Genomic DNA, 16,154 nt, shown 5'->3' with positions numbered 1-16,154 from the left:
CACCATATCAGGTTAGCTGCATTTAGAACAAAAAAATAAGAAGGATACGCAGATTGACTGCAAGCCGGTCAAATTACTGTTAATGGTTCGAATAAACACCCGAAATCACCAGTGCACTCCTCTCAAGCTTTAATTACATCGCAAAAAACTTTCCATGTTCTTTAAGAATCAATATCCTGTTTCCTCAAAAGTCAAAACCTGCACCATGTTTTTCCCAACAGCTCTTTAATAAAAAGGTTTTCCTATGCCATCAGCACCAAAAAACATGAACTCTAACCATCTTATACATGGAAGATTTCCAGCATAGCAGCACGAAGGACACATTTTGTATCAAAATGTGCAAGACCCTACCTATCATCACTGGGCACTGTCCTATCCCAAAAACTAGCTGAGAAACCAAACAAGCTAAACAACTTGCTCTACCTGCGGTGATCAAACTCGAGATACACTCAACAAAACATGTAAGAAAAAAGTCCACTTCAAGCTACTGAGTTTCCAAATCCATCATAGACCACTAAAAACCTTCCAATTATCATGCAACAACCAAATCCCAATTACCAGAACATTCATTGCAGCTCATCATCTATAAAATAAATAACATTATAGATTACATCGGATTAGCTAAAATATAATATCACAATTGTGAAGAACATCTGTGAATGCAAGCAAACAAAGGAACTAATGTGCCCACAATTGAATGCACTTTTCCATGAAAACAACAGCACGAGATTTGAAGCAGTTAAGAGGTTTGTTACTTTGACAGAATACAAACACTGTAATTGTAACAAGCTTGCTCAATAGAGCATTTTGGTCATTAGAAAACAACGAGTGACATGACATGCAATTTAATAAGATTACAACTGTATGGACTGAATTATCAAGGAAAGTCTTTAAAAACCAAAACAATCCCCAGGCATTCAGTAATTCAGATTTCATTGCTGAAAGATAAATTGATGAGATTCTACACTTCAAAGAAGCTATGAAAAAAACTCATACGCCAAAACCAAAAACTGCCCGTATCTTGTTTAAAATAAGATCCCGCCATCCTCTTTCAGTATTCTCCACCACAGTTGCATTCCCATATCTGCATCAAGAACAGTGGTGACCAAAAAAAGAAGAAAAAAGGATCATGAACCCAAAGAACAAGAAAACCAATAAAACTTGAATAAAATCATTAGAATGACAAAATCTAACTACTTCAAAACACAAAAACAAACCTGTCTTCCTCGGGTATATCAGTATGCATCACCTTCACTATAGTAACCCTGGGTTCGGGCTCATCAAAAGTAATTCTTACCTGCAATCACCATCCAAATTCATTCAGCTAACCTATCTTCCACTCAACTATCCATACCATCCTACTAGTTATCAATCTTCAACAATTCACAAAACAATCCTACTCACAGCAAAACAACCCCTGACTATGCAAAAATTGGTAGGAAAAACTACAAACAATCCATTCAATTCAGCAATTTCGCCTACTCATCACCAGTCCAAGCCAACAATTTAAGAGCATTCAATAGCATAAACAGTTCAAATTTCATTCATTCAAGCAACCAACATGTCAATAGTTCACGGCTTAACTCACCTTCGAAACAATCCCATCAGGCCAGTTCCCAAACCTCCATTGCTGCACAATCAATTTCCCCTCTTGCAACTCCACATTCCTCCCCGTCACCGACCCATCAAAAATACTAAACTCCCCTCCAACCTCTTTACTAATCCTCGCATTACTCTGAGTAAACCCCTTCCACCTATTCTCATCCATCAATATCTCAAACAAATCTTTCGCTCTACAACTAAACTTCTCCGTCAAATTAATACTCTTAAACCCCTCTTTCTTCACCTCTTTCTTCACCTCCTTCTTCACCTCCTTCTCCACCACCGGAGCCACAGTCCCCGCATTCTTCACCGACGCCCCAGCCACCGGCTGCCCTCTTTTCTCTACCTTCTTACTCTCCAATTCCTCCTTCGCCGGCCCACCTTTCGCCATACTCTGCACATAAACTCTAACCTTCTCCTCCACCACCGGCTTCCCTTTCGAAAACATAGCATCCTTCAAAGTCTTCCCAATTGGACCTTCATCTTTCACCGTAACACGAATCTCAGGATCTTCATCAGCGTTCTCGTCGGAAATATAAGGAATTTCAACAGATCCATCCACCTTCAACAAACTATTCCCTTCACTATCTTTCGCCTCGCCTTGCCACGAAAGAACCACGTTCAATTCATAACCCGGGATTATCTTCCCCTTCCGGACATTAACGTAAGCTTCTCCCTCGACTTTTTCAACCTTGTTGATTTTGATAAAGAGGTTTCCTTCCCCGTCGAGGACTTTGAGGTTGTTGAGGAGTTTGGAGAGAAGATTTCTTGACCATTCTAAACAGTCTGTCTCAGCCCAGTGCCAGTTGTGTACGTTGGCTCCGTCTGGCCTGTCTTCTACGATCCAACGTTTGTCTCCTTCTCCGTACTTGGCCATTGACGATTCTTGAAAAAAAGATCGTTTCTGGTGTGGGAAATCTGGGTGGGAATGATGGAGAGGGCGATGTTGTTTCTTGAGGGTTATTTAATTGTTTTATTTATTTATTTAGAAAGATCTAGAATTTTTTAGGAAAAAAAAGAGGAAGAAGAAGAAGGGGGGTGATCGTGGAAAGGTCTAGAATGCTGTTGTGTTTCGTTAGGGTTTTTTTGTTTGTAGTGGCCAGCCACCCACTTGGTCTCTCGCCCGTTGGGCCTCTGGGCTTTTTCGGGGAAGATTTGTCGTAGTGAAGATAAATTTATATTTTAGAATTATTTTGTTTTGTTAACTGAATTTGTTGTACTACGGAAAATAGTTTTCTTTTAATTTAATACTTAGAAGTGTTTTTATTATTTTTTTGTTTTTTTAAAAAAAAAGAGGGAGAGGGAGGGTTTTTTCAAACCTTAAATTTCACAACATTAGTTGTTAATATTTATTTTTATTACAAAATTGATTAGAGCTTTCCCTTTTTGCAAAGCAGATTAGGGGTAGATGTTTAAAGAAAGGAGAATTTAGTTGTTTTCATATCATATACACAATATATGTATAGAATGATAACATAAATTTAATTATCACGAAATGTATTTATTAGAAAAGACAATTATAAATTCCAAATAGAATTAGTCTTATTCTTTAAAAAAATATGAGAAATTCGAATAAAAACAAAAAAAAATATATCATATGCACAATATTATTTATGATTTTTAATTTATATTTTTAAAGGGAAAAAATCAATGAACTTTCTAACTATTATATAATTTTTAATTTGTCCTCTTTTCTGAATGAAATTACTAAAAAGTTAACAATATCTCCGATCACATTCTCTCTATATTTTGTAATAGACTAATTCAGTACCTAAACTATTTTTTATATATAAAATAATATTTAATTATCGCAATCTTGTTTTTTGAAAAAATCATGCAACTCATATCATAGACCGAATTATATAGAATAATCTGACTTGAAAAAAATTAACACATTTTTTTTTTTAAAATAATTAGAATAACTTGAGTAAATTTTTTTTACTTAGGCATTCAAAAATTTCAATCCACTATGCCATCAAGAATTTCAAAATAAAATTTTAGTTAGAATAACCTAAGACTAAAAAAATTAATCTTCACTACCACTATGGCATCAAGAATTTCAATTAAAAAAAATTAAATTACTAATTTGAGTCAAACTTGGAATTAGAAAATAATAATAATAAAAAAGAAAAATTATGAGGACTCACGTAGCTATTCAATTGTATGATAAAGTTGAGAAATTATTGTGCTTGAGAAAGATAGGAAGCAACAATCTGGTGAATTCTAGAGAGTTCCAAATGACAAGGTTGTTTATGCTTGAACTCTGTCGATGAATCATCCACCATGTCCTGTGTTTTGATCGAGAAGAATGCAATAGATTAACTGGAAGTATAGTTATGGTTTTTTTTTAAATATTTTTTTTATTTTAAAATATAGTAAAATAATATTTTTTATTTTTAAAAATTATTTTTAATATCAGCACATCAAAATAATCTAAAAACTAATAAAAATATATTGATTTAAAATAAAAAATTAAATTTTTTTAAAATATTTTTGAAACACAACACCAAATAAAATTTTAATAATTATAAAATTAGAGTTTATATAAACATTAACGGGAATAAAGAAGATTTAAGGTTTTTTTTTGTGAGTTAAAAAAAAAAAAACAACATAAAAGGTGTTAGGGGCTCTGAATATTGATGATTTAACAAAAAAATATAATTCATTTTTAGGGAAGGCAATTCATGATGAAGTTGAATCTCGTACCTGACTTTTGCCGCCTTCTAGAAGAGAATACAATTCTAAGAGAAAAGAGAAGAGAAACCGAGCCAACAAGTAAGAGAAAAGAGATTGATTATAAAGATAAGATTTTGTTTTTTTATCTATGGTTGGTTTTCTGATCTTGAATGTGTTTGGCTGAGTGATTTAACTTATTTTTTTGTTAAATTTTTTTAAAAAATTATTTAAAGTTATTTTATATATATATTTAATGTTGTATCATATCAAAAATAATTTTTTTAAAATAAAAAAAATATTATTTTAATATTTTTTAAAAAAACATTACTATATTTGTTATCATCAATAAAGAGGAAAATCAAAATCTATAAAAACTCTCTTATCGATTAATTGATTTGTAATTTAAATCGATGAAGTGATATTATATAAAAGAAAATTTTATTTAATTATTAAAATTTATATTCTGTGCTGATTAGTATGTAGAGGTTAATCTTTAAAATTAAAGATAGAAAGTGTTAACAAATTCAAATATCAAGAGGAACAGAGTAATTTCTTCTTATCATATAAACTCAAATATTAATTGTGTTCTTTTATTTTTTTTAAGTAGTATGCAATACATATAGGTTGTTTAGCATTGAAGTTAAATATTTTTTTTTATTAAAATTTATTTTTTAAAAATTAATTATTTTTAGTATTTTTTTAATTATTTTAATATATTGATGTGAAAAATAAATTTTATATACTGAAAAAAATTATTTTATTATATTTTAAAAAAAATATTTATTATACTCCGAGAGCATTTCAAAATATACCTTACTACTATGAAGCAATAGATATTCTAAGTGCATGTATTACCACATGTAATCTCTCTTTATAATCTTTATATGGTTATAAAAATCCAGTAATTTGTCTAACAAATTAAAATTATAAAAACTAAAACAACTAGCTAATTTGATGTTCTTTCCTCTATGGACTCACGCTCAGCTGCATTATGGATTGGAAAAATGCAACCGGGTGGTTCTTTCTCCTTTTTTTTTTTTTGGCCCCTGAAGTATTTTTTGTTCCAATCTCTAAACTTTTTTTTATCATTTCGTCCTCCCACACTATGTTTTCAGGAATCTAGCGCTCATATCTTATTTTGTTAAGTATACTATTGGGTTTTGATGTTGTTGAAAAACGTCACAGTATTGAACCTATGCTCAATCTTTAAGAATAAAATGAAATTTTAGCAATATAGAAGAATTGACAGATTAGGGACCAGATTGTCATTGAAAACAAGAGTCCATTCTCATCATTTATTTTTTATTGTTTCTTTTTTGTTCAATGTTTTTTATGCTTTGACATTTTAGTCCTAAACTTCATTTTATTTATATTTTAGTTTATGAGTTTGAGAAAAAACATTTAATTATCAAAATTAATTTTAGTGTCAATAGGTTTTGATTGATGAGAGAAGTGTCCTTAATGTGTTTTTTTTATCCTTTATCTTTTTTAAAAAAAATAGATCAAGGCTTGGAATTTTTTTTATTCAAGATGGTTTTTTATACTATTTTGAGCTTATAAAATGATTTATTGAAGTTTTTAAGGTACTTTTAAAAAAAATTATGTTATAAAAGAGGTTGAAAATAGATATTTTAGATAAAGGAAGTTAATGCCTGAATTTTTAATAAGATGGGCGAATAATCTCGTCGTTCACTTATTTTTAGAAGAAAAAAAGAAGCAACAATGTCAACCTTTTCTCTTAGGGTAGCTCCAACGGTGCAGGCAAATGAAGAGGCAATTATACTTTGCCTTTTATTTCTTTACATTTTGTATTCCAACAGAAGAGGCAAATCAATAGCTAAAATGGCTTTTTGCTTTCTTAACAGCAATTTCTACATTTAACTGTAGAAATGACCAAAATGGCCAATGGCTATTTTTATAGCCGTTGGCCAACAACTCTTTTTTTTTTTTTTAACATAGAAAATTTTGTCTATAAATACATGAAGAAAAAACTTTTAGTTTTAAATTTTTGTATTGTGCCTCACCCTTCTCTCAAATTTTAAAACACAAGAATCAATTATTCTCCGATTAATTATTAACATTGATTTTGTTAATTAGCTGAAATTAAAATGTATGCTTGTTTAAAAGCTTTTTCTATTTTTGTTTTAATATCTCTTGATTTTTTAGACCTTTTGTTGTTAATTTAATATTTGTGATGAGTTTTATTTCTTTATTATTTTATGTTTTTAATATGGGTTAAGGAAGACAATTTTTATTTATGTTGTTATCTTTGATAAAATTGAGAGAAATTAATAATGGTAGTTAATATTGATAAAAAGATAGAGTTTCATATTTAAAATTTATTTTTGATTGTTTGTTTTAATTTGAGGTCAATTATATTTTTTCTTCTTGAAAATGCAATTAAACCAGTATATCGATTCTCTTTTAGTTCCAAAAAATGGTCAAATTGTTATGTTAGAACAAGTACAAGGCAATGCTTATTATTAATTTGCATGTATGAAAACTACAAAATTGCTAGACATTGAATTTGAGCTTCTTTTACACTCTCTTATAAGGTTTTAACTTGAGTTTTTTTTTTTTTTTTTTTTTTAATGTAGATGGATTCAAATTTTCCAAGCTCTTTTACCAACTTTCTTATGAGTGAGTCAGAAGATATTCTCTCTCAACCAAATGATTCTAATCAATTAATTGTTGACTTAACATGCTCGAATTTAAATGTCCATTCAGCAAAAAAATCACAAAAAAGTAAAAATTTCTCACCAGAGGAGGATTGTTTACTTGTCTCTACATGACTAAATACAAGCAAGGATCCAATTACAGGAGTTGATCAACAAACAAAACAGTTCTGGGCTCGCGTACATGCTTACTTTGTAGAGAATGGAGGAAACTTGAATAATCGTTCACAAATAAGCATCTCAAGTAGATGGCAAGAAATAAATAGAGAAGTCGGTAAATTTGTTGGATTTGTTACTCAAATTGAAAATCGTCAGCAAAGTGGAATGATCGAAGAATCAAGGGTAATGTTAATATTCATTTCTATGTTGAATTGTTTAACATATATTTTAACATTATTTAATTAATTTATTTTTTTACCAGATTAATGATGCTCGACAAATGTATGCTTCTTGCGTTGGCAAACGATTTCAACTAGAACATTGTTGGGTTATCTTAAGAAAATAACCCAAATGGCAATTTGAGCGTGCAAGTCAACATCAAAGGTCAAACAAGAAAAAAAAAGGTCATGCCAATGCAAGTCCGGCTTCATCAACTCCATCTACCCCTGATTCTTTTAGTTTAGGAGAAGATAGCGAACCATTGATTTATCAAGATAGACCAATCGGTCAGAAGGCTGCAAAGGAATGACTTAAACGTAGACAAGGAAAAGATAAAGTTGGGGATGCAACTATAACGAATCTGTTACAACAATTCAAGGATACTCTAGTTGAAATTGAGGATCAGAAGAAACAAGACAAGAAAATTATGTTAGAGTAACAAGCCATGTTGATTCAACAAAGTCAAGAGAAACAAGAATTGGACAGGATTGAGAAAGAAGAAGAAATTATGAAAATGGATATTTCTAATTTGAATTCAATTTTTGCAGCGTATTTTCAAAATAGAAAGTTAGAAATTATGCAAAAGAGGGGTTTTTATTTTTAATTAACTTTGATTGATTTATTGTAATGTAATGTATTTTTAATTAACTAGATTTATTTATTGTTTAATGTAATGAATTTACTTTTAAAAAATTAAATTTTTAACAGTAACATATAAAACTGAAAATTAAAAATATTCATATAAATAAATTTTAAGTTTAATTTTAAATTATATCTTTTAACTTTCAGATTATTTCATTAAATTTTATATTATTTTTATAAATTACTAATATTAATTATATAATTAATAACATCATAATTATATTATATATAAAATATCTAAATTAGTTACATAATTATATAAAAATAAATTTAACATGAAATATATTAAAATATAAATGGCTTTTTTAAATAGCTTTTTACCATTGGAATGCACATAATAAAAAAAGCTATATTTTTACTATTCAAAAAGCCATTTTATCAATTTAGCTTCTCAATTTGGCCTTTTGCATTGGAGATGCTCTTATGGGCCAAATACGCTTGCCCATAGACACTTGAGTTTTTGACTTTTTTTATTAAGGCAGTTGTTTTTTTTCCAACAATTTTAATTAAAATTAGTTAGAAAAAATAATTAAAAATATACTTATGGTATTGTTTTGTTAAATATCATTCAATTATTACAATGTTTTTAAATAATACTATAACATTCCTTTTATGGTATTAGCAAACATTTTTTTACAGGCATTCATGATCTTTTTCTTTTTTAAATTTGATTCCTCATTATTATTACAAATATTTATTTTAATTTTTGTATAATTAAATAAAAAAATATATTTAAAAAAAATCTTCACAGAGCAACACACAAAAAAGTATATTATTTTTATGTTTTTTTTTAAATTTAGCAAATAGTTTGAAAATGTAGTTGAAACCATTTTTTTGAAATTTTTTTGAAATTTTTTATATATTTTCATATCATTTTAATAAATTAATTTAAAAAATAAAAAAAATATCATTTTAATATATTTTTAAATAAAAACTACTTTAAAACATAATGTCAAACACATGTAATATAATTAAATTCAATAGCGTCGTTATAAACCGCCAATAAAAGTCTAAAAGCTTAAGCAGCGATCAATCAAACTATTCAATGAAGAGAACTCAGCGATTCAAGCGAGTCTCAAAACCCAAGAAACCGATTCCAGAGAGCGAACCCGACGAAGACTCAGCTGTAAATCGGTCAACTCAGCTTCTGAAATCCACAAGCACTAGAATCAAACCCAAAAGGCCCAAAATTCTTTCACTTCCACCCCCAACGTCACTGACTTTTGATCAACTGACAATCTTGCCCCGTGAATTCTTTCAAATTGATGCTCTTGACCTAGCTCCTCGTCTACTTGGGAAGTTCTTGAAGAGAGACAACGTTGTTTTGCAGATTACTGAGGTAATATAGCTCAAAATTAAGAATTTTGAATTCCTGGGTTTTCTTTTTAATGTTTTTTTTTTTAGCCTAGCCGAGATGAAAAAAAAGAGCAAATGTGCATGTAATAAAGGAATGATCTTTGACAGGTAGAAGCTTATAGACCGAATGACTCAGCTTGTCATGGTAGATTTGGGATTACAGCACGAACTGCTCCAGTTGTAAGATACACTGCACTTTTTATTTATTTATTTTGAACATAGTTGAGGTTTGGTTGTATTAATTGATTGCTGTGTTTCATTTGTTTGATTGGATATAGTTTGGACCGGGAGGGCACGCTTATGTTTATCTTTGCTATGGTTTGCACACAATGCTCAATGTTGTTGCGGACAAAGAAGGAATTGGTGCTGCTGTGTTGATTCGTTCTTGCGCTCCGATTAGTGGTAATTTTGATGTAGCTTTAACGAGTAGTGGCATTTGAATTGTTTTTTGTGGATGCGCTCTGAGTTGTAAATTAGTTAGTTCTCTTCTCCTTGCTTTGTATTACTGGCTTCCAGGTTCTAGCCCTTGGTCTCAGTGCAGGCATTTCGCGTTAATGAAGCCCCCCACACCCTGGAATATGATATTGGGCACCCATTACTTAATTTAGCACATATTGAATCTGATATAGAGGAACTGTACAGGCACACTTTCGGTATTTTGGATGGTTTACTGGTAGTTAATGTGGTTATAACTGAAAACTTTGTGGAAGCAATTATACAGCTCAAGAGTGTATCACTTGAATGAATTTCACAAAGGTAAAATTATAACAGCTTAGGTCCAGATAAAAAAAATCACACCAATAACTATCTGCATAGCTCAGATTGGAGAAACTATGTTTGCAACTGCTACGACGATTCAAACTAATCGCTACTTCCCCTTTTGTTCTTGATGAATTGTAGCTACTCATCATATGAAACTGTAGAAAAAGCTTGTATTGCGTCTCTCCTAATTCAGTTTGACATGGCAGGGATGGATACCATTCAGGAGCGGCGCGGTCAGAAAACAGAGAAGCCTGCTCTCCTTAATGGACCTGGCAAGGTCAGTTCTATTTTATCGGCCACCTTTCACACTTAACATACATTTGACTGGACGGCGACTAAACAAACTTGTTGAATTGTCATGATTCAATAATAAATTGTGTGATGAATGTTGTGTGGTTCTACATTTATGGTGATAACTTATAACTTTTTATTGCTCATTGATGTCTTTGATTAACAAAAGAATTTGAATTTACTAAGGTTAACTGTCTTTAATTATGGAAAAGGTCATCACCCAGCTATGATCTCAGTGAACTGGGGCACCTATGTTGAACTATTTTTCATAGTTCTTCTAAATTCCATAAATGGTAACAAAAACGTGTTCCATGTTTCAGGAATTATAATGGTGCAATGGCTCATTTTAATTTCCACAACCAAGTGTTTTTAAGAAAAATTTGCAAGTAGTTATAAACTTGCTAGCATGTATGAAAGTTAATGTTGATTAAAATGTTGGCATCATCCTTCAGCTAGTTTTCTCATGATATATGCTGGGTTAGTTTTATTATAGAATATCACAAGTAGTCGATTGCTGTGCATAACATGTTGGAAAGTACTCAAGATTTAAGGCAAATGGAGCATTCTTTCTTCTGTTCGGTAGATCTTCTCATTTGCTGAATCATTTATGTGCCATCTAGATTGGTCAAGCACTGGGGATCTCCACGGAATGGTCTAACCATCCCCTTCACTCTCCTGGTAAATTTTCTAGTTGCCCTCACTTAATCCGAATCTCATGAAATTCACATGTAACTGAAATGAATAAATGAACATGGCTCAGGTGGTTTAGAACTCTTGGATGGCCCAGAACCTGAAAAGATACTAGTCGGTCCACGTGTCGGCATTGATTATGCTTTACCTGAACATGTAAGTGCACTGTGGAGATTTGCCATTGCTGGTACTGCCTGGATAAGTGCTCCCAAAAACACTCTCAGACCGCCCTAGTATTGAAGCTGCAATGTGCTATGTGAAGTTGGGAGCAAGAGATAACCCTTTTGTCTTAAATTGGTTAAGTATCTCTCCCCTGCAATGTACACGTAATTTTGATGGAAAATGAGACGGCATTTTTTTTTCTTTCATTAAAAATGGTATGAGTTTCTCTGTTTCTGAATTGTACATAATGACCACGCAGAAAAGCACATGTTCATCAAGTCTTTGAACCTATGCAAGGGGCCAAGGCTGTCCGAGTCTCCGAAAGCCTCGTTTGTTGTTTCTCATGGACTCTCTAATCCCAAAAATTATTACAACTTAAACCCTTGTAGTTTAGCAGAATAATTAATTACGCCTCATGGTTTCAGAAACTATTATTAAATCCCTCTTTTTTTAATGTTCATTTACAGCTTAATCTTTTGTCCATTTTATATGTTTTTTTTCATTTTATTATGATTTTTTGTTTTAAAAAATAGAAAATGCAAAAAATAAGTAGATATGATAGAAAGTTTGACAGATGATTTTTTTTATAAACAAAATACCATTAAATTAAGCATTTATCAACAGTAGTCTAATAACTATTTAATTATTTTTTATACTATAATGAGTAATTAATTTGTTTTGATAAACTATAAGGATTGAATTATAATCAAATCTTTCTAATATATTCAAGTCTACTTGACATCTTCTGCTAGAAAATGCTAAGAGAAGACCCTAAACAAGACTGTCATTAATTTATACAACGAATAAAACACCAATCCACTCTTTTTTGGCATGCGAGGAGGTGCTCCGTTGTCTCTGTAAAATCGCCTCTATCTCTCTCCAAGACTTCAACTGGCTATTTGCTGTCACCTCATTCTAATTCTCCCAACAACACAAGCCATCTATGTGGGTATGCGGCGAGCCTTTTTCTAGTTAGTAATAATCAAATAAGGGCAAATCTTTACAATGATTATTGTTTAAACAACAGCCTGACCATTCTTTGCCAGCAAGAAGCATATTGAGATACTGTGGCATGTTTTCATTCCCTTGTGATAAGAACACAGTTTTCTTTGCAGGGACGGCTTCCCAGGAACACAAGGAATTATGATATGTTTATTCCAGCCAACACAAAGTGCAGCCATCCCAACCCAAATAACCAGTAAGTATCAAATGTCAGGGTTGAAAAAACAAGCAGATGCTAAATCAAATCATATATCAAAATGCTTAACATTTGGGCAATACATAACTATGATACAGATGCACAAGCTCAGCATAAACAGCTTGCAACAATAAGAAGAAAAGTGTCAACAAATAATTGGGCTATAATATCCAAAATGTTTGCAGTGATTTCAAGAACTCCTTCGTGATATAAAAATACCTTTGACATGATCGCAAACTTTCACGCAAACCCTTGGAAAGGAGCACAAACCATCTGATAAGATAAAAGATAATATCAGACTCCTGGAAAGAAGCGAAAACAAAATTATCTGATTAAAGGATTGAGCAGCTATTTTCATACAATACCTAAAATCAAGCAGTGGAATATAAAGGTTAATCCTGGCGTCAGCAAGACACTGCATGACTCTTCACTCATTGTGCAGCAAATAATTGAACTCTGTTCATGCCTCGTGTAAATGGATTAAACTCAGTTGTATTAATAACTTTACTATGATCCAGGATGCAACCGACTATAAAATTCTGCAAAGTCAAGCCGAAAGAAGAGGAATTTCAAATCAACATGTTGCTGCACAGGCAACTGAGACAAGAAACCTTCGAGCAACACAGTATATTCCTTTGATATTGCTTCCAGTTCCTGCCCCATATTTTGAAGAAATTCACCAGCACGTTCTTCTAGAGCTTTCCTGCCATCATTAAGCCATGATCCAGGCTCTGAAGATTTGTCTCTTGTCTGCCTCCATGATCTGTTCTTGTCTTGAGAGGATAAAGAGGATGCCCTAGTTCTGCAGACGATTGGAATAATGAGTGGTCGGACACATTCATCAAAGGAAAAAAACTATTCAAATATTGGCATGGACATTATGTATTGATAATGCTAGCATTCATTGACAAAACAAAATCATTAAAAAACATGGCAGATTTTTACCTTGTTTGTAACTCATAAATTCCTTCATACAACCGATCAGCATGACTCCTGAAACGTAATATAAGGTCAAACAAGACAAAGAGTGACTTGCAAAGGGATTGGGATCGTTCACCAAGAAGAGATTTCTCTACTATTGAATGGAGGTACTTATCATGTGCTGCAAGTAGATCATCAAGATCCCTCGCTACTTCCATCTCATTTGAGAAGTTAGACCATGAAACCTCCAGAACTTCAAACATGATATAATATTGCAAGTTTGTTACAAAATGATTCATCTGATTCCAAAGGACCTGACATCGTCTCAGTGTTGAAAGTAAGCGCAACTTGACTGCATGCTGCAGCTTGGTGAAAGAATGAGAAGCAATACAATTAGGTTTCATTGTCTTCCACGCACCAATAAGAGCATGCTCTACTCGCCTCAGCTTCCACAGGAAATTAAAAATTCTTAAATATCTTGCCATAATAGATTCTGTAAACACTGTGTCTAATGGTACTCTGGCATCATATTCCAATGAGAATACATCCCAGCCCCTATCTCCAGTTCCATGTGGCATCATCTTCACCCTCAACCTGTCTAATATGTCGCGATCATCATATTGCGCATTAGATGAACGAATAGCACTTTCCAGCAACCCTGCCAACTGGAATGAACTAATTGTATTAGCAGGCTCAGAAAGTTCCTGCCCAACAATATCCATTAAATACTGAACAAAATCACCTTGTCCCAGAAGTAAATAGCGCTTGATTGCAAGGCAATGTTCCTTGAATTTATACCTCGTGTACATAACATCCAACAGATGCTTATCAATTCTCTTTGCTGCTTCAACAACCAGAGTTTCAAGTGCATCAGTTTCACCATATCCAAGACTCCCTCTTCTAGTCGTGGTCCCAGCAGCAGCTGCAGCCTCCGTTGTGGCATCAGCCCAACCACGATCATCACAACAGACACGAAGAAAATTTATTGACTTCCCAGTCCTTAAAATGCGTTGAGCAAGGGGTTGTGAAATGAATGAAGGAAGCATCCCCGCATGAAGCCTGTAACCTTCCCTCCAGAGTGCCTCAGCTTTCACTGGCTGACCCACAACAAAAAACTCAGCAAAAATATCCTCCAACTGCCCTTCCAAAACCCAACTCCTAACCATTTCAAAAAGTGGAGAACATACACATCGCAGTAAGCTCCTCATGAACTCATTCACCAATGGATCTCCATGCTGGGCATGCAAATGTATAGCCCCAGCCATCGCCCCACCCCTCACAACTCTGCATTTATCAACCAAAACAGCCATCAACCTCATTTTCACTATTGGCTCAGCAAACCAAACCAACAACCTCCTCAATGACAAATAATTACCCGAACTAGCTGTCTCTGAAACCAATGGAATTGGATTCATCGCCTGTGCTTCAAGCACAGCCAACAACTTATAATAATCCAAGAGCTCATTCTGTAAGGCAGCACAAAATGCCTGCCCTACAGTTCCCACATCTTCAGCAGGAAACCGATCCATACTTTCTGAAATATACCCCCTAACTTTCCTAAACAACCATCCCAACTCACACAACTTCCTAACCATAACCCTCGTAGCTCTCGGAACCTTAATTGAATCCAACAAAACATACCCATCAACATTTGCATCAAACTTCACATACTTCCCATCAATCCCTTGACAAGCATATAACACATCTCTCACTAAAACCTCTTCGGACACCTCGTTTTCCTCTTTAATCAAATTAACAAACTCTCTAAAAGCGATTTCCCGCAAATTCTCAGGATCTTTAGTAACGAACAAAACCCCATTATTATAATCCTTTTCCCCTCTCTTAAAATTATGCGAAACCCGTGATTCACTACTCAAATCAAGCTCATTTAACCCCAGGTTAGTTAACAAAGGCGATGGATTTGGCGCATTCTGTGCAATTTTTTTATCTTCAGAAATGATTTTGAGCAAATAAAGAACTGCCCATTTGTTATTAATACTTCCCGACCCCGTTTTGGATGCAAATTTGTTGTATAGTTCAGAAAAAGTGAGAGCTTGAGAGGATTTACCTTGAGTAGCGAGACCACGCTTGATTGATTCAGAGATTGCGGCGGCATCAGGCGCAATTGAAGGGGTTAACCTGCTGGAGAGAATGCGGATTGCGTAGCGAAGAGAATTTAGGAAATCAGGAGAGTTAGGGTTAGTGTTAGAAGTTGGAGGTTTAGGGTTTTGTGGGTTTTGAGAGAGTAAGCGATTGACTAATTCTTTGACTAGATCTAAGATTGTCTGCTGGTCTTCTTCCATTTCTGGAATTTGTTTTTTTGAAAATGAGGGAGGAGGAGAGAGAGTGAGGGTTTTGAGGGCGAGAGAGGTTTTTTCTTGTTTTTTTTTTAATCGGCGGGGAAATGTAGAGTTTTTATATTTTTCAAATTGGAGCCCGTAATTTTTGAAATAATAATAATAAAAAAACTATAAAATTCAAAATGGTTTTTTTTTAACATTTTGAATTTTTTTATTTAAAATAATTTTTTTTATGTTTTCATACTATTTTAATATATTGATGTAAAAAATAATTTTTAAAAAATAAATAAATAATTTATTATTTATAATTTTATTTTTTAATTTAAATTAATAATATATATTTTTTAAAACTAATTTATTTAATTGATCGAAATTATAACATTAAGTTATTAACTATTAAATTTATTTATTTTTCAAAATAAACTTGTGATATCTGAATATTTTAATAAAAAAATAAAACAAACCCGTGGTTGTGAAGCCCGGGCATCGGCCCAGTTAAAA

The 16,154-nt window shown here is 32.6% G+C and overlaps 3 protein-coding genes across 5 annotated transcripts; 1 reads left to right on the top strand and 2 right to left on the bottom strand.

Moving 5' to 3' along the window:
- Positions 1–710: 710 nt before the first annotated feature.
- LOC118050217 (uncharacterized) lies at positions 711–2,673 on the bottom strand. Its single transcript, XM_035060482.2, has 3 exons — positions 1,589–2,673; positions 1,218–1,297; positions 711–1,084 (listed from the first exon to the last, which is right to left on the bottom strand). The coding sequence occupies exons 1-3, from the start codon at positions 2,477–2,479 to the stop codon at positions 991–993; spliced, it is 1,065 nt and encodes a 354-aa protein (XP_034916373.1). The 5' UTR covers positions 2,480–2,673; the 3' UTR covers positions 711–990.
- Positions 2,674–8,963: 6,290 nt separating this feature from the next.
- On the top strand, positions 8,964–13,376 carry LOC118050230 (DNA-3-methyladenine glycosylase). 3 transcript variants are annotated; one of them, XR_012168181.1, is made up of 9 exons: positions 8,964–9,312; positions 9,438–9,509; positions 9,608–9,731; positions 10,298–10,368; positions 11,003–11,060; positions 11,143–11,369; positions 11,494–11,563; positions 12,350–12,432; positions 12,951–13,376. XR_012168181.1 is itself a non-coding variant. In XM_035060504.2 (6 exons), exons 1-6 carry the CDS (start codon positions 9,019–9,021, stop codon positions 11,304–11,306), a joined length of 783 nt encoding a protein of 260 aa, XP_034916395.1. In that variant the 5' UTR covers positions 8,964–9,018; the 3' UTR covers positions 11,307–11,578. The 3 variants fall into 3 exon arrangements, 1 of the variants encoding a protein (XP_034916395.1); XR_004687842.2 differs by lacking the exon at positions 11,494–11,563; XM_035060504.2 differs by lacking the exons at positions 12,350–12,432; positions 12,951–13,376 and having other exon boundaries at positions 11,143–11,578.
- LOC118050223 (gamma-tubulin complex component 3) lies at positions 12,363–15,743 on the bottom strand. The gene is made up of 3 exons (XM_035060492.2): positions 13,378–15,743; positions 12,798–13,234; positions 12,363–12,705 (listed from the first exon to the last, which is right to left on the bottom strand). The coding sequence occupies exons 1-2, from the start codon at positions 15,654–15,656 to the stop codon at positions 12,940–12,942; spliced, it is 2,574 nt and encodes an 857-aa protein (XP_034916383.1). The 5' UTR covers positions 15,657–15,743; the 3' UTR covers positions 12,363–12,705; positions 12,798–12,939.
- Positions 15,744–16,154: the final 411 nt, after the last annotated feature.

The sequence above is a fragment of the Populus alba genome, chromosome 16 (assembly GCF_005239225.2).
Source record: "Populus alba chromosome 16, ASM523922v2, whole genome shotgun sequence".
Classification (NCBI taxonomy): Eukaryota; Viridiplantae; Streptophyta; class Magnoliopsida; order Malpighiales; family Salicaceae; genus Populus; species Populus alba.
This window is presented reverse-complemented; position numbering and strand designations above follow the sequence as displayed.

What these genes read in the sequence shown, in the direction of transcription:
- LOC118050230 (XM_035060504.2), top strand. Translation starts at nt 9,019, where the DNA reads ATGAAGAGAACTCAGCGATTCAAGCGAGTCTCAAAACCCAAGAAACCG. An exon ending in TTCTTGCGCTCCGATTAGTG is followed by an intron (nt 9,732 to 10,297) that starts GTAATTTTGATG and finishes TTGACATGGCAG; the next exon opens with GGATGGATACCATTCAGGAG. An exon ending in TCCTTAATGGACCTGGCAAG is followed by an intron (nt 10,369 to 11,002) that starts GTCAGTTCTATT and finishes TGTGCCATCTAG; the next exon opens with ATTGGTCAAGCACTGGGGAT.
- LOC118050217 (XM_035060482.2), bottom strand. Translation starts at nt 2,479, where the DNA reads ATGGCCAAGTACGGAGAAGGAGACAAACGTTGGATCGTAGAAGACAGG. An exon ending in CTGATGGGATTGTTTCGAAG is followed by an intron (nt 1,298 to 1,588) that starts GTGAGTTAAGCC and finishes TGGTGATTGCAG; the next exon opens with GTAAGAATTACTTTTGATGA. An exon ending in GATATACCCGAGGAAGACAG is followed by an intron (nt 1,085 to 1,217) that starts GTTTGTTTTTGT and finishes TTCTTGATGCAG; the next exon opens with ATATGGGAATGCAACTGTGG.
- LOC118050223 (XM_035060492.2), bottom strand. Translation starts at nt 15,656, where the DNA reads ATGGAAGAAGACCAGCAGACAATCTTAGATCTAGTCAAAGAATTAGTC. An exon ending in ATTTATGAGTTACAAACAAG is followed by an intron (nt 13,235 to 13,377) that starts GTAAAAATCTGC and finishes AATCGTCTGCAG; the next exon opens with AACTAGGGCATCCTCTTTAT.